A 27,648-nucleotide genomic window follows, 5' to 3' on the forward strand; every position below is an offset into this window, starting at 1 on the left:
CTGTAAAAATAAGGATCCATGAATACAGATGCAGTGACATGAATGCAAACTGTAAGCTTGACACCACATGTGATTTTTATTTGCATATAGCTTTAACAAATATCTGAAGATTAATGACAACTCTCTCTCTACCTGTTATCTCTCTGACGTTCCGGAACACATTTAATAGCTCAGGATCCAAAGCACCGATACCATGATACATGTCTCTGTTTAACAAAACAAAGCAATTAATAAGTGTTAGAGTGCAAAGAGTGCATTTGTATACAAATTACACCATGCACATTAAAAAATAACTTTTTCTACTTCATCTTAAACCCTTAAAAATAATCTTGTTTGCATAATCTTATATAGTCAGGTTGATTCAGTCAAATTTCATTTTGTTTACTTAAATAGAAACTCAAAAATGATCAATATTAATAATGCAAAAGTATTTTATTAAATATTTTTACATAGAATCATTAAAAACATGCATTTTTATGAGCACTGTAATATAAGAAAGACAAATATCCCCAGGCAAATATTGTTTTAAATACAGAAAAAATAGTTATTTGAGGACATGGAACCCTGAAAAACCCTGTTCTTGAGAATATTTTGCTCAGTAAACAGGTTTTGATAGAGTAATAATGTCCTGAGAACAACAAGGTTGATCTCATTAGGATTTAAACTGACTTTTCATCAAGGTCATAGACTGCATGTTGACAGAAGAAAAATTCTGTCATCATACAGAGTAACACATAAGCTTTATGTACATCAAAAACACCTTGCTGCAGTGCTTGCTGGCATGCTGGGAGAAGCTGACATGCACTTTTGAGGGCGCATAGTTGTTCAAAGAGAAACACAAATGTCATCTGGGAATATCTGACACTGTCAGATTAAAAGACTTTAACATTAACCACCCTTTGATGCCTGTGATGAGGAAGATGAGGTTGCCGTTGATCTTGGTGCAATTGACAAACATCGCAATGTTGCTGGAATCTACAGTTTGAGCTGTTTGAAGGCTGCCGGTACCTATACCGTCACACACTGAACACCACATACAAAAATGTAGAGGTTATTTTCTGTTTTGAAAAGAAGCATGGCACGTATGGTAAATTTGATATTCTTTACTTTTCGGGCAGATGTCAGTGCACGGGATGCACATCTTGATGTGATTTTCCTCCACCTCCATCTTGTTACTCGGACAGGCTCTGACACAAGAGCTGTGATCCACCACAAAGTTATCTACAGTATGAAAAGAATGACAGAGCGTATTTGTGAAAGATGTGTCTTTAAATGATAAAGGGACAGTTAAAAGGACAATTAAAACCAAAATCTGCCACCATTAAGTCACCATCAAAATGGATGGATTACAAATATCATACCTTTAAATGACAAACCATTATGATAATTTTGGTAACACTATCTATGAAGCCTGTATTTATAATACATTATAATTGTATTCTTAAGGCATTATAATGAAGGCATAATGCATTATAAAAAACCTTATAATATGTTGTATCATCTAATGAATATTCATAAGAACAGTTTTAATATATTATAATATTTACTTATTTATGGTTATAGCTTTTAAGAGTATAATGATTTATAACACAATGAACATATTGCATCAACTTTTACAATGGAATATATTTATCATAGTTATAATGTATTATAAATCTAGGTTCTTGCCATTTTTCGGATGCTACTTTAATTAAAGCGGTCAAATACCACTTATAAGTAGTAATAATAATATTGATATTAACATGTTTTTCTCTTAAACAGCCATAAGATCAGATATCAGTCCAGATGAATGTGTAATATGACATTTTGAACTATTTTTTTTTTTTTGCTAATTTGCTTTGAACTATTTTATTGTAATATGATTATTTTGATGGTACTGTCACGCTGTCAGTCTCTGTTTCCCTGGGTGTCCACTAGTGGGCTCACTTCCCCTTAGGCACTTCACCATAGGCACTATAATTCCTCTAGTCTGGTCCTGTCTTCACAGTAATTGCACTCCAGTTAATTGCACCAGGTGCAGGCAATCTATTGTCATTAGCCTCCTTATAAATACCTGTCTTTCCCTGTTGTTTGTATGGAGTCCTTACCTTTCATGTTATTCAGCCTTCACGTTCCCCGAGATTCATCCCTGCCTTCTCGTCCTCCGAGTTCCCGTTCCGTTCCGTCCGTTCCCTTTCCGTTCCGTTCCGTTCCCTTTCCGTTCCATTCCCTTTCCGTTCCGTTCCCTTTCCTTTCCTTTCCTTTGTTTGTTTTTGTTCTGGACTGATTGTTGGTTTTGACCTTGAATTGTTTAACCCTTAATTTTGGATTATCCCTCAATAAAAGCATACCTGCTTTTAGATCTCGCTCTCCCTGTGTCTCTCTGGATACACGACCGTTACAGAAGGACTCCATCCAAAGAGATCCAGCGGTATGTCTGCTCCAATTTCCTCCCCAGCCATCAAGCGGGAGAGGAATGGCTTTGAGGGTATTCGCTTGGTAGTGTTCCGTGGAACCAGGGGAGGTCGCTCAGGAGTGAGTAATCGAGAGGAGGTCCGGCAGCGATCTCCACTGTGGCCTCCCGTTGACCCGGGGTTCGGATGGGAGCCGCCGTTTCCCCATTATGGACAGAGAGGGGAGAGGAGGCGCAAATCGGCTGAGCCACCGCCGCTGTGCCGCCAGTCCAGTGCCGCTGCACAAGATGGCTGCCAACCCAACGCCGCTGCGCAGCATGGCCGCCAACCCAGCACCACGAGGCAAGATGGAAGCCAGCCCCACACCACAGCACAAGATGGCTGCCAGCTCGGCGCCAAGAGGCAAGATGGCCGCCAGCCCAGCGCCACAGCACAAAATGGCCACCAACCCAGCGCCACGAGGCAAGATGGACGCCAGCACAGCGCCACAGCACAAAGTGGTCACCAGTCCAGCGCCATGGTGCAAGATGGCCGCCAGCTCAGATTCCCAAGACTGTTCACGTCACGTCTGCTGAGCCAGTACCACAGTACAAGATGGCCACCAACCCAATGACACTGCACAAGATGGCCACCAGCCCGGAGCCACGGCAGAGGATGGCAACTACAGTGGACCTTCTAGAGTCGAGTCAGGTGCCCGTTGACTTTCCAGAGTTGAGTCAGGTTCCGGTTGACCCTCCAGAGTCGCGTCAGGTGTTCATGGACCCTCCAGAGTCAGGGTTAGTCACCGTCGACCTTCCAGAGTCAGGGTTAGTTACCGTTGACCTTCCAGAGTCAGGGCTAGTTCCTGTCGATCTTCCAGAGTCGAGTCAAATTCCAGTTGACTGTCCAGAGTCGAGTCAGGCTCCTGTTGACCATCCAGAGTCGAGTCACATTCCAGTTGATCCCCCAGAATCAAGTCAGATTCCTGTTGACCTTCCAGAGTCGAGTCAGGTGCCCATTGACTTTCCAGAGTCGAGTCAGGTTCTGGTTGACCCTCCAAAGTTGACTCAGGTGCTCATGGACCCTCCAGAGTCAAGGTTAGTCACCGTCGACCTTCCAGAGTCAGGGTTAGTCACCGTCGACCTTTTTAGAGTCAGGGTTAGTCACCGTCGACCTTTCAGAGTCAGGGTTAGTCACCGTCGACCTTCCAGAGTCAGAGTTAGTCACCGTCGACCTACCAGAGTCAGGGTTAGTCACCGTCGACCTACCAGAGTCAGGGTTAGTCACCGTCGACCTTCCAGAGTCAGGGTTAGTCACCTTTGACCTTCCAGAGTCAGGACTAGTCACCGTTGACCTTTCAGAGTCAAGTCAAGTCACTGGTGATCTTCAAGGACAGAGTCAAGTCACTGGTGATCTTCATGAACAAATGCAAGTCACCAATAATCTTCCTGAGCAGAGTCAAGTCAGCACTGATCTTCTAGAATCCAGTAGAAACAACATAGGATTACCAGAGTTTCGTCCTCCCGTTGGTCTGGCCGCACGGATGTGGTGGTCTTCTGCTCCGCCCTGGGGCCATTCGGCCTCGACCACAAGGATGTGGTGGTCTTCTGCTCCGCCCTGGGTGGCTTCCGCCCTGACCACACGGTTGTGGTGGTCTTCTGCTCCGCCTTGGGGGACTCCGGCCTCGACCACAAGGATGTGGTGGTCTTCTGCTCTGCCCTGGGGGGTTTCTGCCCTGACCACACGGTTGTGGTGGTCTTCTGCTCCGCCCTGGGGGACTCCGGCCTCGACCACAAGGATGTGGTGGTCTTCTGCTCCGCCCTGGGGGGCTTCCGCCCTGACCACACGGTTGTGATGGTCTTCTGCTTCGCCCTGGGGGGCTTCTGCCTTGACCACATGGTGGTGGTGGTCTTCTGCTCTGTCCTGGGGGGTTTCCGCCCTGACCACACGGTTGTGGTGGTCTTCTGCTCCGCCCTGGGGGACTCCGGCCTCGACCACAAGGATGTGGTGGTCTTCTGCTCCGCCCTGGGGGGCTTCCGCCCTGACCACACGGTTGTGGTGGTCTTCTGCTCCGCCCCTGGGGGGCTTCTGCCCTGACCACACGGTTGTGGTGGTCTTCTGCTCCGCCCTGGTGGGCGTCACGTGATGTCCTTTATGGACTTATGTTTTTGTGTTTTTGTTTTCTTTTGTTTTTTTCTGTCTGTTTCCTCCTTTGGACCTGGCCCTCCATCCCTTCCCCTGATCCTCCACCGGTCCACCTCCCTCCTGGATTTCTAGTCTGTGTCTGTCGTTCCATTTCCCTCTAGGACCTGGACCTCCGTCCCTCCCCCTGATCCTCAACCAGTCCATCACCTTCCTGGACTCCTTGTTTTGTGTTGCACTTCTCTTGTCTCTGTCTCCCCATTTTACCTGGTTGTCTTGTCTCTGTCTTCCCATTTTACCTGGTTGTCTTGTCTCTGTATCCCCATTCTACCTGGTCCTCTTGTCTCTGTTTTACCATGTTATCTGGCCCTCCGTCCCTCCCCCTAGTACTCCGCCGCTCCACCTCCCTCCTAGTCTCTTTTTTTGTTGGTTTTCCCTTGGTTTCAGGTGGAGCATCTGGCAACTGCTCCGTGGAGGAGGGGGTAATGTCACGCTGTCAGTCTCTGTTTCCCTGGGTGTCCACTAGTGGGCTCACTTCCCCTTAGGCACTTCACCATAGGCACTATAATTCCTCTAGTGTGGTCTTGTCTTCACAGTAATTGCACTCCAGTTAATTGCACCAGGTGCAGGCAATCTATTGTCATTAGCCTCCTTATAAATACCTGTCTTTCCCTGTTGTTTGTATGGAGTCCTTACCTTTCGTGTTATTCAGCCTTCTCGTTCCCAGAGATTCATCCCTGCCTTCTCGTCCTCCGAGTTCCCGCTCCGTTCCGTTCCTTTCCCTTTCCTTTCCTTTGTTTGCTTCTTTTTCCTGCTTTTGGATCTCGCTCTCCCTGTGTCTCTCTGGATACACGACCGTTACAGGTACCCTTAAGACAGCTGTTGATAAGTAACTCTGCAACTACATATCAACTAGGGGTCATTAGAGTATTAGTATCTGTGCTACTGTAAATATATGCTAAAACTTTATTTTGATGATCAACCAACAGATAAACTGAATATAAGTGTCTTTGAAAGTACGTCAACTTATTCTCTTACACTAGATTCAACCATTCGTGAGCATATTAATACTCTAATGTTTTAGCAAAGTTTCTTATAACCGACTGATTAAGGGGATAATCAAAATAAAATGTAACCATATAAAACATAGTTTTTTTTGTTTGTTTGTTTTTTTCATTTGGAGTATTAAGCTCACATCAATTAATTAACATTAGTTCCACAGGAAACACTGAAATAACACTCAACATCTAACCACTCACAAGTTGTAGTAAGGTACTGTGCAGATCTGAAATAAACAATGTCAAGATATGATACAGTCTATTATACTGTAAATGAAGTTGATTTAATATGGTGTTCCTTGTGTGTTATAAATAATCATACTTAAACTTATAACCAGAAATACATAAGTATTATGATGTATTATAATTGTTGTTATGATTATTCATGAGTTGATATGTTATAAGGTTTTTTTTTATAATGCATTATGCACTCATTATAATGCATTGAGAATACCCTTATAATGTATTATAAATACAGGCTTCATAGAAAGTGTTACCATAATTTTCTTTGCTTCTTTATTTAATTATTTTGTATATTTATTATTTAATCAAAGCAAAAATAACCAGTGTAACTTACGTGGGCATTTCTTGACACAGAAAGCTCCATAGGTGTATTTGGCTTTGGGATTGTGTTCGAGCTGGAAGGTTGTTGGATTGTAGACGAATGGCTGAGGACATTGTGTCACACAGGCCCCACTGTCATTAAAGTTGGTACAAGCCTGAGAATAAAAAAAATCATGCAAGTATGTGGTTGATCATTAATACATGCCTATAATGAAGAGAAACCTCTGCAGAGCTTTCAGTGTGTAACATATATTACCGTACAACATCATCATGAAATTACTGTAAAAACAAATCGACCAGGCATTTGTCATTACATTTATTACTCTTTAAAACCATACAGGAAGAGCTGACTTACGAAGCAGTCTGTATCTTTGTGTCCAAAACAGCCTCCTGCACATTCACGGTGGCAGCAGTTACTGATGTACGGCCCAAAACAGCGTCCATCACACTGCTCTGCACAAACCGTCTTTGTCACTGTAACCGCAAAGACAAAAGTGAAGCTCTCTCCGCGTTTGTGGACTTATGATTGTACTTTTCTGTAAATATGTCAGAAGTCACCAGGACAAAGCAAAAACCTTCAATCTATTTGTCAGACTGTGCAACCCCCCACCCCCATTAGTGGTGACACTCTTTGGAGCTTATCGTTAATTCTCTTTAAGTATGCCTAATTATACAGTGAAAACTGAACCTGCCATTCCTTGCTGGCCTTCCCTTTGTCTCTGCAACCCACTCACAAGCGCATCACCACAGGCTTTTTTTTTTCAGGTCTTAAACGTTGATATGCAGTTATATTTCTTTCTTTTTTTAAGTTATTTTGAAGTTTAATTGTAAAGTTAAATGAAGATTTCTTTCTTTCTTTCTTTCTTTTTGAAAATGAGGTTGTGAGAAACAGAAGTACAGTGAGTTCAATAGTACTGTTGTTTAACAACATACTGATTAGTGATGTTCAGTTCTTGAGTCGTTCTTTCGAGCCGGTTTTCAGGAAGTAACCGGTCGAACCGAACTGAACTTAAGTTCTGGGTTGATGATGCAGGGCGCACAGCCGAAGTAGCACATCCAACTCAAAAATAACCGGTTCAACCAACTGACGAAGTTTGCTGAGGATTACCGATGACTCGTCAAGAACCAAATGAGATGACACAAAATTTGTAAGAAGATTACCGAAGATTCTGATGAGTGAGTTGACGATACTGTGCAAGCCTGTGGCACATACTGAAAGAACCTGCAAAAACCTTTCTGTTAAGTGAGGTAAAGAAATGTAACAATCATTTATTGTACATGCATATTATATTTATAGTTGCTTACGTGAAATCAAGGAGTCTATAAGAGTTTATAAGGTTTATTTATCATTTATACAGTTTACATGTAGAATATATCTGCATTTATGCATCAATGTCTGTTATGTGTGCTGTAGGTGTGAAACTTCTAGGAGTCTTATCCAATTGTAGGCTAGTCAATATCGTTCAGTCAGTCGTATCAAGGATCCGCGAATGAAACTGTGACCACAAACACCATTAACTTGGTAATAATCAGCAATATGCTTTCTCAATAATAATGTTATTTTTTTAATGTTTCAATATGTGTTGACACAAATGACATTTGAATTTGAGTAGTTAGAAAAGAAATGCATTGAAACGGTATAATGCAATTTGTCTTTATGTATGTGTTGTTGTGCAAGTTAAATGATAAAGCATGAAAAATACTCACAGCTTTGACACTGATCCTCCTGGGGGCCCCAACAGCGGCCGTTACAGGAGCGATGACACCTTCTGCCTGTGGAATAACATTTTTACATCTTAACTTTTATCCTAAACAACAACATACTTCAGTGCGCCATTGGATTTTTTTCATACAATGTTCCCACTTAGTTTTCCCACTCAGTTTCTCCATTTCAAAATTTGGGGCCAGTAAGATTTATTTATTTATTTTTATTTTTTTAAATTTTTTTATTAAATTAAAATTAAATTAAATGTATGCATTTAGCAGACGCTTTTTACCTAACATGTATTCCCTGGGAATCGAACCCACAACCTTGCACTGCTAACGTAATGCCCTCTACCACTTGAGCCACAGGAACACTAAGCAATTCATTTTAAACAATTAAAATTAAATTAAATGACAGATTTAATATGCATTTTCTTAGTAAATGGATACTAATATAACATTAATATTACATTTAAACTGTTAGAAATAAATATTTAAAATAAATGTTATGTTCTTTTGAACTTTCTATTCATCAAAACATTCCTAAAAAAGTACAACAAGTGTTTTCAAAATTTATAATATTGAAATGTTTCTTGAGCAGCTAATCAGAATGATTTCTGAAGGATCATGTGACATGAAGACTGGGGTAATGATGCTGAAAATTCAGTTTAGCAATCACTGGAATAAATTACATTTTAAAAAACATTCAAATATTTTACATCATAATGGATATTACAGCTTTTACTGTATTTTTGATCATAAGAGACTTCTTTTCAAAAACACCTAACCAACCCAAGCTTCTGAACCCAAGCTATATACAAATATATTTATATATGATGTAATGTTGCATGACATTTCTAACAATGTATTAACTAATAACCTGTTAAAATTTGAAAAATTTAATAAAGTCTGTAAAAGTTATTAATGATGAGTGTGATAATGTGAAGGACACAAAACAGTTTCAGTTAATATATGAAAATCATCAATTATTATAGCCCAGTTTTAATCTTTAAACACATCTAAACACTCACATGTGTTGCCACTATTGTTTGAGGGCACAACCAGAAGTTCAGAACGTGAGTTCTTGATGATGTCCTGCCAGTGGATGGTGTCAGCATGGCACAGGAACTTATTCTGCTCCACATACACACCTCCATTCAGGATTTCTACAACAGAGAAGAGGGAGAATTAGAAATCACAAGCATTTCTGAATAAGTGACAACATTTGAGCCATTTAGCATACTAAACAGCATAAATAATGTTTAATAAACAATTTACAGAGGTGGGTAGAGTACCCAAAAACTGTACTCAATTAAAAGTAAAAGTACTTCTAGAAATATTTACTCAAGTAAAAGTAAAAGTACTAGTCTGAATAGTTACTTGAGTAAGAGTAAAAGTATTGGATAAAAAATCTACTCAAGTAGTTAGTTACTAGTTACTTTGGGTCATATATACTGAGCCTATTTTTATTTAGATATATAGATAAAATGTATGTAACGTATGTGTGTGTGTATAAATGTATATATTTCATCAGCCTTTACTCCAATTTATGTAATTTATTATTAAACCCTGTCTGTTTACTTAAGTAACAGATATAGGTGTCAAGCCATAAAATTTTTAATACGACTGACTTTATTTAAAATGTGAATTTAACATTAAAAGTTAATGTGATATAAAAATTGCTACTAATCTTTCATTGTTCAGAAAGAGAGCAAATAACATTTACATTATTAAAGATCATTTTCACTGACAGTCTAGATTTCAATCACTCTCAGAAACTCCCATTAAAATCACTGCACCTGTTAACACTTTGAAATCAATATCTTATTTACAGATTCGTACACACATCTGCACTTTGTTGTTTCTGACGAGAGAATTCGCCAGAAAGAGGTCTCCAGTCAGCGAGCGCGTGAAGGAAGCACCGGCATTTTAGCGATGACTCAACTGAATGCCTCTGACTGGCCATTGCATTCAAAAGCTCAACAGAATCATGTGTGATTGGTTATAATGCACAGTGCTGTAAAAACGCATCTATCTCTGGTTCAGCACCAGCAAGCAATCACAGATCTGAATTTAGCAGCTGATGATATGACTTGCTGAAAGTACTCGCACCGGTGTGATTGTATTAAAATTAATAAAATCTTAATCGGCTATTTTTTGTCTTTTGGAAGCTGCAGGGAAATGAACGAATCATTCAAACTGTTTCATGAACCAATTCACTCGTTTGCCAATTGGTTTGATCAAGCCTTTGAACAGAATTGACTCAAAAGAATGAATCATTCGCAAATGGTCATCACTCATTGTCCAGAGAAAAGTAGACGGTGCATTTGGAATAAACTGAAGCATTTATAACATTTATTGCATTAAGATAAAGTAACGAGAGGAGCGTCGCCCACAGTAACAAAGTAAAAGTACAGATTTTTCCCAAAAAATTTACTCAAGTAAGAGTAAAAGTACCCATCTTTAAATATACTCAAAAAAGTATTAGCTACCCCAAAAATTACACAAGTAAATGTAACGAAGTAAATGTAACTCGTTACTACCCACCTCTGACAATTTATGCACATATAAAAGACATACAGTTCATTCTGAGGTCACATTAAGATTATAACCCTGACTGCTCTATGAAAGCAGTTTAAACGATTTATAAAAGAAGTGTAATGAAAATAATCTCTCTTTTTAGAACAGGATTTAAGAATGAAATCACCCCAATTCCCAAGTTAAGGAGCTTATAAAAGATCAAGCATGATTGTGAGTATATCACTGTGTCTATAGAGATTGTGAACATATGCTTTATGTTGAGGTGTAGTAGTATATTTGAGCCGATAGACTCCACATTTCTTTCAAACCCTTCCCTGCTGTTACCTTCTAACAAATATTACTAGGTTTATTGCCGGCCCAGAAACCTAGTGCTCCAATGAAAACTGTGTTCTCTAAGCCTGCTTTAAAAAAGTCTAAGTTTAAAATGTGTTAGTATAGCTTCATTCACTCTTGAAGGGAAACAAATATGAAGTTAATGAAGCAATTTTATTATTCAGACACTGGCTGCTGTTTCATAATAAAATAATGTAACTTTATAAGTTATGTGGCTGGACAGTTCTGCTAGAACATCTCCCATCTGCACAAGGTTCATATACTGATCCTACACAACTGATTATATCAAACTATTAAACCTTTCGTCTTCAGTAAACTTAACCCAGCGCCCTGTTTGTCATGTTTTCAATAGCTTAACCCACATAGAATGGATGATAAAATGAATTAAAATGGACCTGAGCACTACAATCCTAATGCTAACATCGATAATAAATAATAATAATTTATAAATATTTGTGAATGTATACACAGTATATACAGTTTGATTGTTTTAAGAAATCAATATATTTGTTCAGGAAGGGAAAAAGTATCATGATTTACACAAAAATATTGAGCAGCACAACTGTTTTTAATATAATAAGTAGAATTAATAAATAAAAGCAAACGATTCTTGAGCAGAAAATCAGTAGATCTAAATGATTTCTAAAGGATCAAGGGACACTGAAGAATGGAGTAATGATGTTAAAACTTCAACTAAATTTTTTGCACATTTATTTTTGACAACATATTGTTCAATATCTCAAAAAACCTAATTGACCAGCACTGTGAGATTAACAGGTCTCAGAGCCCTCATTCCTGCATTCAAAATGAACCCAGCCATGATCAAGGGTATTTTTAACATGACAATTTCACTTCCATTGAATACAAGTGAAATATTTACATTTTCTTTCAGCACTTCCATGATAATGGAAGTGGAGTGTGCAGGGGGAAAGGTTGAGCCTGTGAATGGAACAACAGACCATATGAACACATTTTTAAAGAGTAATTTTTGACATTCACAGCTGGAAACCAAGCCTGCATGAGAAACACTTCACATCATTAACATCTCTTTGATGAATTCATCTGTACACAGTTCCTTCACTGAGAAGGCGGAGAAAAAGCCGGACTGTCTTTAACAACAAATGTAATAAATCTATATTTAAATGAGAATGCTATACATTTTAGAGAATAGGAATCATAAAGTGGCTTTGAGGGAAAATTTACTGGGGAAAAAAGTGGATTTAATCAAAATGTATAAAAATATATTATTATGAAGTCATTTGAAGGGCACACATTGCACATACAGTACTGCGGTCTTAATCAACCAGAGAAATTGAGCGACATTATGGCACACCTCTTAACATGAACCGTCTGCCTCCATCTGTAAACATGACTCAGTCAATTAAATGGCACAAATACATTGTGTCAAAGATGAGCACAGTGCACCATTTCTATATCAACTGAAAATCACAAAAAAAAAAAAATATATATATGTATATGTAATATATATATATATATATATATATATATATAAGATAGTACAAACAAGCTGTTAAATTCTAAGTATGAAATACTGAAATTATTGATAAGCATTATATTCCAGAGACTGGTTGAAGCAAATTGTATATTATAGTACTTTAAAATCAATCCTAAATGTAACTGGAAGCCAGTGTAAGGACCTGAGGACTGGTGTGATATGCTCAGATTATCTGGTTCTAGTCAGAATCCTGGCAATAACAGCAATACTGAAAAATTGTTAAAGCTGGTAACACATTATCGTAATGATATCAATCAATGTACATTGAAATGTCTAGAAATGTAATGCAACTGATGAGGTTGCTAAGATATTTAATGTTTATAAGACTGAAGACAAGCAAGAAATATTGTTCATTAATTCAGTTAAAATTGAGGAACCTTGATTGTCAGACTATTAAGATAAAATATGCACCTCATATTGATTTTATTATTTATTTATTTAGATTTGACACAAAAAGCAATCATTTTGTATATAAGAAGTGGAATTTAATATTACAGCCAAATTAAAATTGTGTCAAAACCGGTAATATTTGAGAAATAATCCCCATTTCATTCTGACTGTGTCCATTGTCATCTTCAAATGGCAGATTACATTCAGTGACATGTAAATGAGACTGGAAAATCTAAAGAATATGCCACCAGTGCAGATATGAAGAAAAGAAACCAGGCAATTAACGGGAACAGGCATTCACACTTTAGATCTCCTTTTTTGATAAAAAAACAAAAAAAACAAAAACATATCATGTTAAAAGAGCCAATCATGCTTTTTAATGTGTTTTCTCTTTTTAATGTGTTTTCTATATATGACACACACACACACACACACACACACACACATATATATATATATATATATATATATATATATATATAATCAAAATAATATATATTTTTTTTAGATTAAACTAAATCACATAATCACAAAACAATTTCTATGATCAGTATTGTCTAATTTAGATATTAAATATAATGTTTCAAACAAATTTGAACATTTCAGTCAGTGCCTTATCATATTACACTGTTCATGGACGTTTTTCTACTGAAAATGTATTAGTTGGATGTTTGTCTGACTTTTTTTTATGTTATTACTTGTTTCATTTAAGAGAACATTCAAAAGTAATGTTACCCTAATGTATGCAAAATGATAAAATTATTAAATTGAATGTTCCTTTATTGTTCACATAACCAGAAAAAAAGCATTGTTAAAATGTAAAATAATAATAATAAAAAAAGTTTTGTATGTTCAAACAACCTTCAGACATAATATTTTCAGGAAAACGTTGTGAGAACATACTTTTGTCATATGGGGAGGAGGCATGAAGCTTCACATCAACAGCAGGTTTATGAATGAATTTAAAAATAAGATTTTGTCTTTCTACATTGACAAGTAATCAGTTTTCATGCTGTTAAAGATAAACATGCAGGTAAAGTGTCTGAATATGAACTACTTCATTTCATGAACAGGAACAATTATCAATGCATGAATTAAACTGTCTTCCGTGCTCCATTTTTTTATATGGACAAATCATATAAAGTGCTGTAATTGCTCACAGATCCATTAACTTCTCCGGCCCAAACTTGACTAGGAGACAAGTGATGCTCCAATAATAAACAATAAACTTCCTCAGCTTTGCACAGTACATGACAACTCTTATTGAAAATGACAGACTTCTGTTCGCTTTGTCGCTGTCAGTTAATGGCCCTTAATATCCTCTACTTAGGCTTCAGATCATGATCCACGGTCCTCCATCACTCTCTCCCGCTGCCATTCAGCCACACCTCATGATGCATCTAATTATTCAGCTACACAGGGAGGGGAGTTTGCCTGGTAGAGATAGCAGAGTGTCCCAGAAATCACAACCAACTGCAGGGTCTCAGGGGGCCAGACTGGGAGGGTTGGAGGAGCCTTGATATGGCTGAAGCCTCACGGAGGGTAAAAACACAAGCTCAAATGTGATTTTGACAACGTAACTTATTTTGTTGTCTTGTCCTCATTTTCTAACAATAATAATAATAAAAAAATAATAATAAAATTACTGGTGTAGCAAGACATCATGGAACCTGAAGAAAAACTAAAAATCTGCTGCCTCAAAGTCCCAGGAAAGAACATTTTTGTAATCACAACAGACAAACACTGAATGTATAAAATTGTTATTTTGATATTTTCTATAAATGTTTTCTGAAAACAAGATAAATTCAGGTGAGAAATGAAATTGAAAAGTATAGTTTCATTGCATTTGTAGATTATTTTGCCTGATTTAAACATAAGCCTCATTAAATGTGTTATTTTTATTTTCTAGCAGCCAGTGTTACAAAGTACAGTAGGCAATACAAAAAAATCATTACATAGGGCACATTCTTGATTCTGCCCCTTTTTGTATCCATCCTTTCAAATTGCTTTTTTTTTTCTGTACCATGCATAGGATGATACATTAGAAACATTCATCATACACAATTGTCACAAAAAATGTTTTTACTACTCTTTTCCAATGAAGCTGCTATGTGCTAGAACAACACTGAAGATATGATTTTTGTTTACATTTTATTATTATTTTTTCAATATTTACTTTAGCATTTTAGGAGTAAATAGATGACCCCCCCTCCTTCAAACATCCGCTGATTATATTCTTCAAGAATAGCTGACATTAGCTGAGTTTCATGGGGGATTGTTTTTAAAAAGTAAAGCTGTGTTTGAAGCTGCGATATTCTGTGTAGTTCTCTCTTCATTCACTTTAGCTTTTTCACTTTAAGTTCTAAATTCCCAGAATAAATGGGTCGGCATTAGTTTCATTGTATTTTATTGTATATGTAGTTAAATAAGGATGTCAAATAAATTTATCTTAATTTCTTCATATGAAATATACAATATTTTTAGTAGTTTTAGTAATTTTGTTTCATTTATGTATTTTTTTTTTTTTTTTAAATATGTTTGTTTTTTTACTTAATTGTTTAACTTTATTCAGTTTTAGTTATTTTAGTAGTAACTAAAAAGAAAAATGGTGCCTTGACCACTAGATTAAATACAATAAGTTTTCAAACACTGTTAAACATACACATCAAGCTAAATGTGTGTTAACTAAATATATTTTTGTATTTTTGTATTTTTTGTATAGTTTGCATTGCAATGCACTAAAGAGGTCACATACCAAATGTAAAAGTATCTGTTTTGTGGTCAGTTGAGTTATTGTCATTAATCTCATCCAGTTTACAATACCTCTATCCGTCCAAACATGTGTAATGAAATATTTCCTAGTGCCATACAACTCTCAGTGTCCTAATTTCTAGTAACATGTCATATTCTTATTGATTCAGGAGCTGCCAGGAACTTCATAGACTGAGAGTCTATTAAAATATTGAATATTTACTGCCAACCCCTGCCAGCGTCCTGTACATTTGAAGATGTTAGATGACAAAGCTCCAAGATGTTAATAAGCTAGCCCTGGCTGACTTGCATATTTTAAAATTCAGATCAGATTTTAAAAATTCATGTCCACCAATTCTGTATGCCCGAATGCAGTCTGAAGGGCCTTGAAAGCAAAATGTTTCTAATACTTTATACATGTTATGTATATAAGGCTTTAGGAATTGTCAAGCTGGCAGTATGCTGTCTATAGAATTTGGGTTTGTTCCACAATCTGCTATCAGGAATGATGCCACTAAAACAATATTAAAAGTTGTTCTCTGTGTCGACAGACACAGATATCTGTGCACTGTCAACTTGCCTTGAGTAATAGCGACTGCATCGCCGTAGACATAGACAATTTTTGGTTTTAACTGACTTTCAGTGCAAGTGGATAGAAACATCTAAATAAAGTAATTTTGGAAGTAATTTGTTGCCTTTCTTTAAACTATTGAATTTATATTGCTTCAAAGATTTAAGACTAGATATTTAAAATGGTATTTATTTTCTTTTTTTAACTTTAAAACATAATTCTCTATTTAAAAGAACCATGCATTAAGACAAAATAAGCTTAATTAAATAAAACTAAATAAATTGAAATAACATAAAACACACACACAAAAAAAATAATTGCATTTTTTTATTTCTTAATTTTGTGCAATTAACTTTTTCTTTTTTTAACTTAACTGTTAATTCAGATGCATGGTAACAAACAAATCAAAGGTGATCATGCATTATATCTTTAACACGAATGGTACAATTCATTGGACAAAATAAGTTTAATCTTAAACTTAAATAGATTTTAATAACATATAAATACAATTTTCTAAAATAATTTAAAAAGAAGCCAAATAAAATAAAAGAATGTATTTTTTTTTCTTAATTTTGTGTAATATGTTTTTTTCTCAACTGTTACTTCAGATGCATTAAATAATACATAAAAAACAACAGCAAAATAAAAACATAAATACATCATGCAATTGAACTAAAAAGGAGAGATATCTATCTCCTTAGTAAATATGTGTAAAGGTCATGTTTATGTAAGAGTAATAGCTCAAATGCAATCTTTATGCAATTATTTAGCACAGCAAATACAAAACAAACCCAGACAAAAACACTAAAATGACTGTAGGCTAAACAGGGCTAGAATGACCTCCACCTTATATAATTTTATTATAAACTTTATATTTTTTTCTTTATAAATATTATAATGTGTGTGTAAGTTATTTGTGTAATTATTACTAAATCTTTATAATTTTTATTCTATTCAATATTTTAGCTTAGATTTAGGTTGTTGTACAAAATTCAAGTGCAAAAAAAATATATTGATAAATACATTCAAACAATAAATAATGTTCTGTGGCTCTTTAATATGTTGTGACAAATCTTTAAAATGACTAATGCACATTGCCTTCTAGATGAAGGCATACTGATCAACATATCAGTGTTAATATACAGGTCGTTCTCAAAAAATTAGCATATTGTGATAAAGTTCATTATTTTCCATAATGTAATGATAAAAATTTAACTTTTATATATTTTAGATTCATTGCACACCAACTGAAATATTTCAGGTCTTTTATTGTTTAAATACTGATGATTTTGGCATACAGCTCATGAAAACCCAAAATGCCTGTCTCAAAAAATTCGCATATTTCATCCGACCAATAAAAGAAAAGTGTTTTTAATACAAAAAATGTCAACCTTCAAATAATTATGTTCAATTATGCACTACATACTTGGTCGGGAATCCTTTTGCAGAAATGACTGCTTCAATGCGGCGTGGCATGGAGGAAATCAGCCTGTGGCACTGCTGAGGTGTTATGGAGGCCCAGGATGCTTCGATAGCAGCCTTAAGCTCATCCAGAGTGTTGGGTCTTGCGTCTCTCAACTTTCTCTTCACAATATCCCACAGATTCTCTATGGGGTTCAGGTCAGGAGAGTTGGCAGGCCAATTGAGCACAGTAATACCATGGTCAGTAAACCATTTACCAGTGGTTTTGGCACTGTGAGCAGGTGCCAGGTCGTGCTGAAAAATGAAATCTTCATCTCCATAAAGCTTTTCAGCAGATGGAAGCATGAAGTGCTCCAAAATCTCCTGATAACTAGCTGCATTGACCCTGCCCTTGATAAAACACAGTGGACCAACACCAGCAGCTGACATGGCACCCCAGACAATCACTGACTGTGGGTACTTGACACTGGACTTCAGGCATTTTGGCATTTCCTTCTCCCCAGTCTTCCTCCAGACTCTGGCACCTTGATTTCCGAATGACATGCAAAATTTGTCCAAAAGTCCAGTGCTGCTTCTCTGTAGCCCAGGTCAGGCGCTTCTGCCGCTGTTTCTGGTTCAAAAGTGGCTTGACCTGGGGAATGCGGCACCTGTAGCCCATTTCCTGCACACGTCTGTGCACGGTGGCTCTGGATGTTTCTACTCCAGACTCAGTCCACTGCTTCCGCAGGTCCCCCAAGGTCTGGAATTGGTCCTTCTCCACAATCTTCCTCAGGGTCCGGTCCCCTCTTCTCGTTGTGCAGTGTTTTTTGCCACACTTTTTCCTTCCCACAGACTTCCCACTGAGGTGCCTTGATACAGCACTCTGGGAACAGCCTATTCGTTCAGAAATTTCTTTCTGTGTCTTACCCTCTCGCTTGAGGGTGTCAATGATGGCCTTCTGGACAGCAGTCAGGTCGGCAGTCTTACCCATGATTGCGGTTTTGAGTAATGAACCAGGCTGGGAGTTTTTAAAAGCCTCAGGAATCTTTTGCAGGTGTTTAGAGTTAATTAGTTGATTCAGATGATTAGGTTAATAGCTTGTTTAGAGAACCTTTTCATGATATGCTAATTTTTTGAGATAGGAATTTTGGGTTTTCATGAGCTGTATGCCAAAATCATCAGTATTAAAACAATAAAAGACCTTAAATATTTCAGTTGGTGTGCAATGAATCTAAAATATATGAAAGTTTAATTTTTATCATTACATTATGGAAAATAATGAACTTTATCACAATATGCAAATTTTTTGAGAAGGACCTGTATATCGATCAATTTATTATATTAAAAGCAACTGATTCCTGATCCACCCTTTCAGATATCTATTGTGGCCCTCTTTCCTGTGTATTTCTTAAAGACTTTTACTGCACAAAACCAAGTGTGATGGGAATTTGCTTTGGGAGAAACAGAGGCACACAGACAGACACAAATACCTGTCAGGTTCTTGAGGCCAAGTTGTCTAAGGCCAAACTGGCCATCTCGTCTGTAGTTGAGGAAGATGGCCAGAGCATAACGTCCTTCATACAGTTTAGTGCCACGGATGATCCGCAGGTTCTCCAGAGGAAGATAGTCAAACTGATTCAGAGCCACCAACACGTAACCCGTCACCTCACGGATGGACTACAGAGAGAGAGAGATTTTAGACGTTATTCACAATTTAAGCAAAAAATCCAGTGTATTTAATTTCCTTTTTATGAAATGTATCCAAAAGTATGCAGAATTTATTCTTGCAGAATTATTATCACTTTAAAGCACTTTCAGCAGAGATTTGTCCTCTGCTTTCGGTTCCACAAAGACTCGATGCCCTCAGTCATCATGGCAACTGAGCAGCACCAAATGCATGACTAACGAGATAGCCTTGATATAATATGAAGAGATAATGGCCCAAGAGAGCGCTGGACCCTCCCTCTTGACACCACATCAATCATTTTGACATCCAATCACTGTTTCATACTGTGTATCATTAGCAGGCACAGAGGACAGGTCTATTTCATGCAGAAGAAGTGAATGTCATATAGCTGTAGTGAACGGACACACACATACTGGAACTATAGTCATAGAAATCCATCTGAAGAGCTGACCAAGCACACACTGACAGCTGTCGCATACCCATCAGGATCACCGGGAAGTCCACACGGTGCTAGAGATTATTATAATGCTCTCTTGGATACTGGATTCTGATTGGTCAATAATAAAATGACTGCTAAATATTTAGCATTAAAGAGATAGTCATCCCAAAAACGGAAAATGCTGTCATCATTTACTCACTCTCATGTCTTGTATGACTTTCTTTTAACTCTGGAAAGTAAAAGAAGGTATTTTGAAGAATGTTGGTAAACAAAGAGCTTTGGTCCACATTGACTTTCATTGTATAGACAAACAAACATAATGGAAGTCAATGGGAATGGAAAGTGAGGACTGAAGGAAGGAATCTCTTTAATGCTATACAGATTTTTTTTTCTTTTCTTTTCTTTTTTTTTCTTTTTCTTTTACATACAACATGGTAATACCATGGTAAACATTCAGTACTGTGATATACATGTATCTCAAAGTAATGTAGTATTTCCATCAGATCCAATCACTCTACTATGATAATCCTGTAGCAGTTTCTGTCTTTTTGTGAGTCTTACGAAGTTTTAGGATAATTATTATGGAGGATTCCATTCAATTCAAGACATCTGTGTTTAAGTCATAGTTGTTAGTAGATAAAGTAGTCTTAAATCGAGCACATCCCCTAGTGTGGGCAGAAACTACGATTTCCATTGTCTTCACATGACATGAGAGACAATGAATGGAGGAAGAAGTCTGTAATCAGTAATTATCTTGATTATACCTTTCATACCTGCTGGCTGATGAGGAACAAATAATAAGTCAAAGCGTCACACGACTGAAAAAACAAAAACAAACTGAATAAATCTATTTTTCAGTGCACTAGTAAATAGAAATTAAAATCCCTAGAATTGGTGTGCTAGGTGTTTTGGCCAGTGCTTTCTTATTTATGTATTTGCACCTTGTTGGCTTTGTACTTATAGGGCTTTAAATTTAACACGTTAATCTAATTAAATAGTTACTGAATAAAATAACACATTCTGGTTTTTAACGCAATTAACAACCCCGCCCCATGTACTTCATCTTACATTTCATACAGTCTGTTTGACTTGAAGCGGTGTTCTACAGAACGATCAGTGTTTGACCTCAAAGTAACGCAAGAGCAATTCGAAAGCATGCAGAGCATTCTGCTCTCTAGAGCTCTCACAGTACTTTGATGTACACTGGTTGGTTTGCCAGCAGTGTCCAATGCAAATTCACCTATAGATTAATGCATCGGAGGAACAAGAGAAACAAGCTATCTTTAGAATTCTGTCTTTGAACGTCCGTTCAGTGCAGGCCTAGGCTCTGTTGGTGCCCTAGACAAGATTTTAGATTTCTGCCCCCATCTCAACAACCCCCCATCCCTCCCGCCTGAAAGTTATCAAGTACATTGTAACTTTGGTCCTGGAGACTGTGCTGCAGAGTTTAGCTCCAGCCCTAATCAAAGACACCTCAACAAGCTAATCAATGTCTTCAAGACCACTAGAAAGCTACAGGCAATTGCGTTTGATTGGGATTGGAGCTAAACTCTGCAGTACAGTGGCCCTCCAGGACCGAAGTTGCCCAGCCCTGATCTATAGTTGATTGGAGACTGTAGAATGCAGTTATATACCTCTAAAATTCAAGAGATTGGGGGAAATACCCTGTTTGAGTTTTTGTCCCATGCATTTATCATATGATATAATTAATAAATATCACATGAGCAATGAGTGCAATGTCACGCGAGTGCTGTTTTGTCCCAAATAAAATGAGTGAAAATGTGATATTGACTTTATACAACAGTTCAATAAATAAGAAATTGTATTACATTTTAGACACAATATTGTCTGTTTTGGTTCAATTGACCCTTCACCAGGAGTTTGATTGACAGGCGATATGACCACTCAAAACACATAATCTGCCATTTTGTCTGACAAACAAACTAGACAGGTGAGTAAATTAAGGTCGGTGAACTTAATACAAAATTAAAAATGTATTGTTTGAATTTCCTTGATAATCTCCTCCTTGAACTGCCACCTTAACGTGGTGGAGGGGTTTGAGTACCCGAATGACCCTAGGAGCTATGTTGTCCGGGGCTATATGCCCCTGGTAGGGTCTCCCAAGGCAAACAGGTCCTAGGCGACGGGTCAGACTAAGAGCGGTTCAAAACCCCTTATGAGAAGAATAAATCAAAGGACCGTGACGTCGCCCGGTATGGCGCAGCCGGGGCCCCACCCTGGAGCCAGGCCCGGGGTTGGGGCTCGTATGCGAGCGCCTGGTGGCCGGGCCTCCCCCCACGGGGTCCGGCCGGGCTCAGCCCGAAGGAGCGACGTGGGGCCGCCTTCCCGTGGGCTCACCACCTACAGGAGGGACCGTAAGGGGCCGGTGCTTAGACAATCGGGTGGCAGTCGAAGGCGGGGGCCTCGACAGCCCGATCCCTGGACACGGAAACTAGCTCTAGGGACGTGGAACGTCACCTCACTGGCGGGGAAGGAGCCCGAGATTGTGCGTGAGGTAGAGAGGTTCCGACTAGCGATAGTCGGACTCACCTCTACGCACAGCTTGGGCTCTGGTACCACACTCCTCGAGAGAGGATGGACTCTTCACCACTCTGGAGTTGCCCAAGGTGAGAGGCGGCAGGCTGGTGTGGGTTTGCTTATAGCCCCCCAGCTCAGCTGCCATGTGTTGGAGTTTACCCCGGTGAACGAGAGGGTCGCTTCCCTGCGCCTTCGGGTCGGGGATAGGTCTCTCACTGTCGTTTTGTGCCTACGGGCCGAACGGCAATGCAGAGTACCCAGCCTTCTTGGAGTCTCTGGGAGGGGTGCTGGAAAGTGCTTCGACTGGGGACTCCGTCGTTTTACTGGGGGACTTCAACGCCCACGTGGGCAACGACAGTGACACCTGGAGGGGCGTGATTGGGAGGAACGGCCCCCCTGATCTGAACCCGAGCGGTGTTCAGTTATGGGACTTCTGTGCTAGTTACAGCTTGTCCATAACGAACACCATGTTCAAGCATAAGGGTGTCCATCAGTACACGTGGCACCAGGACACCCTAGGCCGTAGGTCGATGATCGACTTTGTGGTCGTTTCATCCGACCTCCGGCCGTATGTCTTGGACACTCGGGTGAAGAGAGGGGCGGAGCTGTCAACCGATCACCACCTGGTGGTGAGTTGGATCCGATGGCGGGGGAGGAAGCTGGACAGACTCGGCAGACCCAAACGTACTGTGAGGGTCTGCTGGGAACGTTTGGCCGAGTCTCCTGTCAGAGAGATCTTCAACTCCCACCTCCGGCAGAGCTTCGACCGGATCCCGAGGGAGGCTGGAGATATTGAGTCCGAGTGGACCATGTTTCCACCTCCATTGTCGAAGCGGCCGCTCGGAGCTGTGGCCGTAAGGTTTCCGGTGCCTGTCGAGGCGGCAATCCCCGAACCCGGTGGTGGACACCGGAAGTAAGGGATGCCGTCAAGCTGAAGAAGGAGTCCTATCGGGCCTGGTTGGCTTGTGGGACTCCAGAGGCAGCTGACAGGTACCGGCAGGCCAAGCGGACTACAGCCCGGGTGGTTGTGGAGGCAAAAACTCGGGCCTGGGAGGAGTTCGGTGAGGCCATGGAGAAGGACTATCGGTCAGCCTCGAAGAGATTCTGGCAAACCGTCCGGCGCCTCAGGAGAGGGAAGCAGTGCCCTACCAACGCTGTTTACAGTAGAGGTGGGGAGCTGTTGACCTCAACTGGGGATGTCGTTGGACGGTGGAAGGAACACTTCGAGGATCTCCTCAATCTCGCTGTCACGTCTTCCATTGAGGAAGCAGAGGCTGAGGGCTCAGATGTGGACTCGTCCATAACCCAAGCTGAAGTCACCGAGGTAGTCAAGAAACTCCTCGGTGGCAAGGCACCGGGGGTGGATGAGATCCGCCCTGAGTACCTCAAGTCTCTGGATGTTGTGGGGCTGTCTTGGCTGACACGCCTCTGCAGCATCGCGTGGCAGTCGGGGACGGTGCCTCTGGGATGGCAGACCGGGGTGGTGGTCCCTCTTTTTAAGAAGGGGGACCGGAGGGTGTGTTCCAACTACAGGGGGATCACACTTCTCAGCCTCCCTGGGAAAGTCTATGCCAGGGTACTGGAGAGGAGAATCCGGCCGATAGTAGAACCTCGGATTCAGGAGGAACAGTGTGGTTTTCGTCCAGGCCGTGGAACACTGGACCAGCTCTATACCCTCTACAGGGTGCTGGAGGGTTCATGGGAGTATGCCCAACCAGTCCACATGTGCTTTGTGGATTTGGAGAAGGCATTCGACTGTGTCCCTCGCGGCGGCCTGTGGAGGGTTCTCCGGGAGTATGGGGTCCGGGGCCCTTTGCTAAGGGCTATCCGGTCCCTGTACGAACGGAGCAGGAGCTTGGTTCGTATTGCCAGCTGTAAGTCAGACTTGTTCCCGGTGCGTGTTGGACTCCGGCAGGGCTGCCCTTTGTCGCCGGCTCTGTTCATGATTTTTATGGACAGAATTTCTAGGCGCAGCCAGGGGCCGGAGGGGGTCAGGTTTGGTGACAACACGATTTCGTCTCTGCTCTTTGCGGATGATGTTGTCGTGTTGGCCTCATCAGGCCAGGACCTTCAGCATGCACTGGGACGGTTTGCAGCCGAGTGTGAAGCGGCTGGGATGAGAATCAGCACCTCCAAATCCGAGGCCATGGTCCTCAGTCGGAAAAGGGTGGCTTGCCCACTTCAGGTTGGTGGAGAGTTCCTGCCTCAAGTGGAGGAGTTTAAGTATCTTGGGGTCTTGTTCACGAGTGAGGGAAGGATGGAACGGGAGATTGACAGACGGATCGGTGCAGCTTCTGCAGTATTGCGGTCGATGTACCGGTCTGTCGTGGTGAAGAAAGAGCTGAGCCGCAAGGCGAAGCTCTCGATTTACCGGTCAATCTACGTTCCTACTCTCACCTATGGTCATGAGCTTTGGGTCATGACCGAAAGGACAAGATCCCGGATACAGGCGGCCGAAATGTGCTTTCTCCGCAGGGTGACTGGGCGATCCCTTAGAGATAGGGTGAGAAGCTCAGTCACCCGGGAGGAGCTCAGAGTAGAGCCGCTGCTCCTCCACATCGAGAGGGGTCAGCTGAGGTGGCTCGGGCATCTGTTCCGGATGCCTCCTGGACGCCTTCCCGGGAAGGTGTTCCGGGCACATCCCACTGGGAGGAGACCCCGGGGGAGACCTAGGACACGCTGGAGAGACTATGTCTCCCGGCTGGCCTGGGAACGCCTCGGTGTCCCCCCAGAAGAGCTGGAGGAAGTGTCTAGGGAGAGGGAAGTCTGGGGTTCTCTGCTTAGACTGCTGCCCCCGCGACCCGGCCCCGGATAAGCGGTAGAAGATGGATGGATGGATGGATGAATTTCTTAAAAATTACAAAATGTAAAAGCAGATACTTTGTTTCATACCAAAAGTATCCTGCTCCATTATATTTAAAAAGAATAATTAAATTGTACTAAATTTAAAATATTGTTTTTCTATTTTAATATAGTCCTACTTTAAAATATAGTTTATTTCTGTGATAAAATTATGAATTTTCAGCATCATTACTCACATGATCCTTAAGAAATCATTCTAATATGCTGATTTATTATCAATGTTGGAAAGTGTTGTGGTGCTTAATTTTTTTTATTTAACCTGTTATACTTTTTATTTATCAAATAATCACATGTGAAAAGTATTACAGGTTTCCAACATTGATAATAAATCATTTTTGCATAAAATGTATTTGAAAGTATATAAAATTTTTGATCAAATAAATGCAGGCTCGATGACCATAAATGACTTCTTGTAAAAATATAAAGTCTCACTGACTTATGGATACATTCACCACTAACTACTGGCAGTTTCTGTTTTAGAGTTTCATTAATTACATAATTATATATATATATATATATAAAAAGTGACAATCATAGCTTTTGTGGGTAATTTCTCAGCCAAATTTAATGTGTGATTAATAAGCAATTCATTAGATTAATCATCAAAATTTTAATCAACTGACAGCACTTTGTTTGTGTTAATATGTTCAAACACAAAAACATAACGCCCACCAGTGTCAATGATAATAAAAATTATACTACTACTAATAATAATAGAAAAGTACAAAATAAAATACAAATATTTTAAATATTTATTTTCCCTCTTTGGAAGAACAAACACTGATGAATTGTTCACAAAAATACTGCCACAATGCATTAAGAAAGATAACGTAAATAAAAACAGCTAATTTTGTTAAACACATTTCCATTACATGACTGACTGAGCTATTGATAATGTTTATCCTAAACTGTCTAGTACATAAAACATTCAAAAATTATATCAAAATCTTAGCATAGGAAAGGTAAAATATTTAATAAAAACTGCTTCAAAATATATTACTGTTAAAAAGTTTACAATCAAAAAAAAGAAAGAAAAGAAGAAAAAAAAATCAGTTCAGCAGGATGCCATACATTTATAAAAACTGACAGTAAAGACGTATTCTAATCTCAGAAAATAGTTCTATTTCTAATAAACACTTAAGAACAGTATTGTTTATGTTTAAAGTACATATATATAAAACTAAACATATTTTTTATTACTTTTAAAATCTCACCTACGGTCACCTTAATATCATATACCTATACCTAGTAATATCATATAAGAAGCTTGCAGATAAGTAACACTGCTTCAACATTAAAGGACAAACACCTCTCGGTGCAAGCTGCTAACACACTGCAAAGACACATTAGGTCACAATCTCTCACCTCACACAGAGGTGAATTGCAGCAATGAACCAAATGGACTCAAACACACCCACGTGCCAAATGCTCACTCACATTATACACCTGCATATTTTCCTCCAGGCATCATTAGAGTTTTACATTTGTTTAAAAATTTTGCAGTGGGTATTCATGGGGTTCAGTCATGGAGTTCAGTTTTATGCATTCATCTACACACTAATCAGACTGATGTTCGTGTTGCCTGAAAAACATATTCTGTTGAATTAATTAAAGCATGAAATACTATTTAAATCTATAATATTTTACATAGTATTTACCTATTTTATCTTTCAATTCTACCTTTTTTTTCTTGAAAATGCAAGTTGATCTCCTATTTCTAACTTTATAACTTGATTTAACTCAACAAGTTTGTCAATTCTGAGGAAAGAAAAAAAAAACAGAAGTGTGGGATTATAAACTCATGATTCTGAGCCAAGGGAAAAAGAAATAATGACGAGTTGATTTTTTTAATTTAAAGAAAAAATAAATAAAAAAGTCAGAATTCTGAAATATAAACTCAGAATTACCTTTTTCACTGCTACGTTAAAACTGGCTTTTTTTTCCTTTTTTTGCCACCAGATAGACTCCGCCCACAAAAACGTCATCACTGTTCGCAAAAACTGAAATTGGTCTATAATTTCTATATTATTTAATTAGATATTTTGGAGCATGCTAAAAGTGATGCAAATCCCACACACCAATCAAACAACTAGTTTTGGGTTTCTGTATTAATGTATAAACAAAATAACATACAAAATAGTATACAGAAAATAATAAATGAATAAATAAATAAATAAATAAATAGTACACATACATTTACTGCAGGCAGGCCAACAATCCAGACTTGTTATCATCAACGCTGAGCGAATGTGGTAATCATATAGCTGAAAGGGCAATCACATTTTTGAATTCCAGCCCAAGAGCAAACAATATAAATGTCAATGTTAAATGCAATCTATTCATTCCACTTTAGTAGCAGGTGACATAACAACACATGTGCTTGATCAAAACCGGTTGTGACAAGGTAGATATTAAAAATCCATGGAGAAACATGAACAGCTGAATAGTTAAATTAGAAACACAGGAGGCTTTACCAAACTCTCTGACTTTGTCAGATGATTTGTGAGTGTCAGTCATTCTGCTGATTTTGGATAATGTCTATTTAGAGACTCCACCCAAATATTAAGGGCTTGTATCATTTAGCTATGTATAGATACATTAACAGAAAATCTATGAAATTAACAGGGTATAGACATCCTTTAGTAGGTGTTTTACATTCAATTTAAAGACACAAAATTGTAAAGTGATTTGAAAGTAGAAAAACGTTGTTTAAACAATGGCATGAAATGGAAATGATATTTCACTCTATTTTCTAAATGCATTTTAAAAGGAGGGTCTA

The 27,648-nt window shown here is 39.0% G+C and overlaps 1 protein-coding gene across 1 annotated transcript in view; it reads right to left on the bottom strand.

Annotated features, from left to right (window-relative positions):
• LOC132142366 (receptor tyrosine-protein kinase erbB-4-like) overlaps nt 1–27,648 on the bottom strand; it is a gene marked incomplete at its 5' end in the record, with an annotated part of 134,340 nt that overhangs the window by 67,647 nt on the left and 39,045 nt on the right. Inside the window, 8 exons of the mRNA XM_059552176.1 lie at nt 133–206; nt 897–1,023; nt 1,108–1,221; nt 6,150–6,291; nt 6,492–6,610; nt 7,844–7,909; nt 8,872–9,006; nt 18,834–19,020. Coding sequence (XP_059408159.1) covers nt 133–206; nt 897–1,023; nt 1,108–1,221; nt 6,150–6,291; nt 6,492–6,610; nt 7,844–7,909; nt 8,872–9,006; nt 18,834–19,020 — 964 coding nt within the window. The remainder of the gene's footprint in view (nt 1–132; nt 207–896; nt 1,024–1,107; nt 1,222–6,149; nt 6,292–6,491; nt 6,611–7,843; nt 7,910–8,871; nt 9,007–18,833; nt 19,021–27,648) is intronic.

Source organism: Carassius carassius, chromosome 6 (genome assembly GCF_963082965.1).
Source record: "Carassius carassius chromosome 6, fCarCar2.1, whole genome shotgun sequence".
Classification (NCBI taxonomy): domain Eukaryota; kingdom Metazoa; phylum Chordata; class Actinopteri; order Cypriniformes; family Cyprinidae; genus Carassius; species Carassius carassius.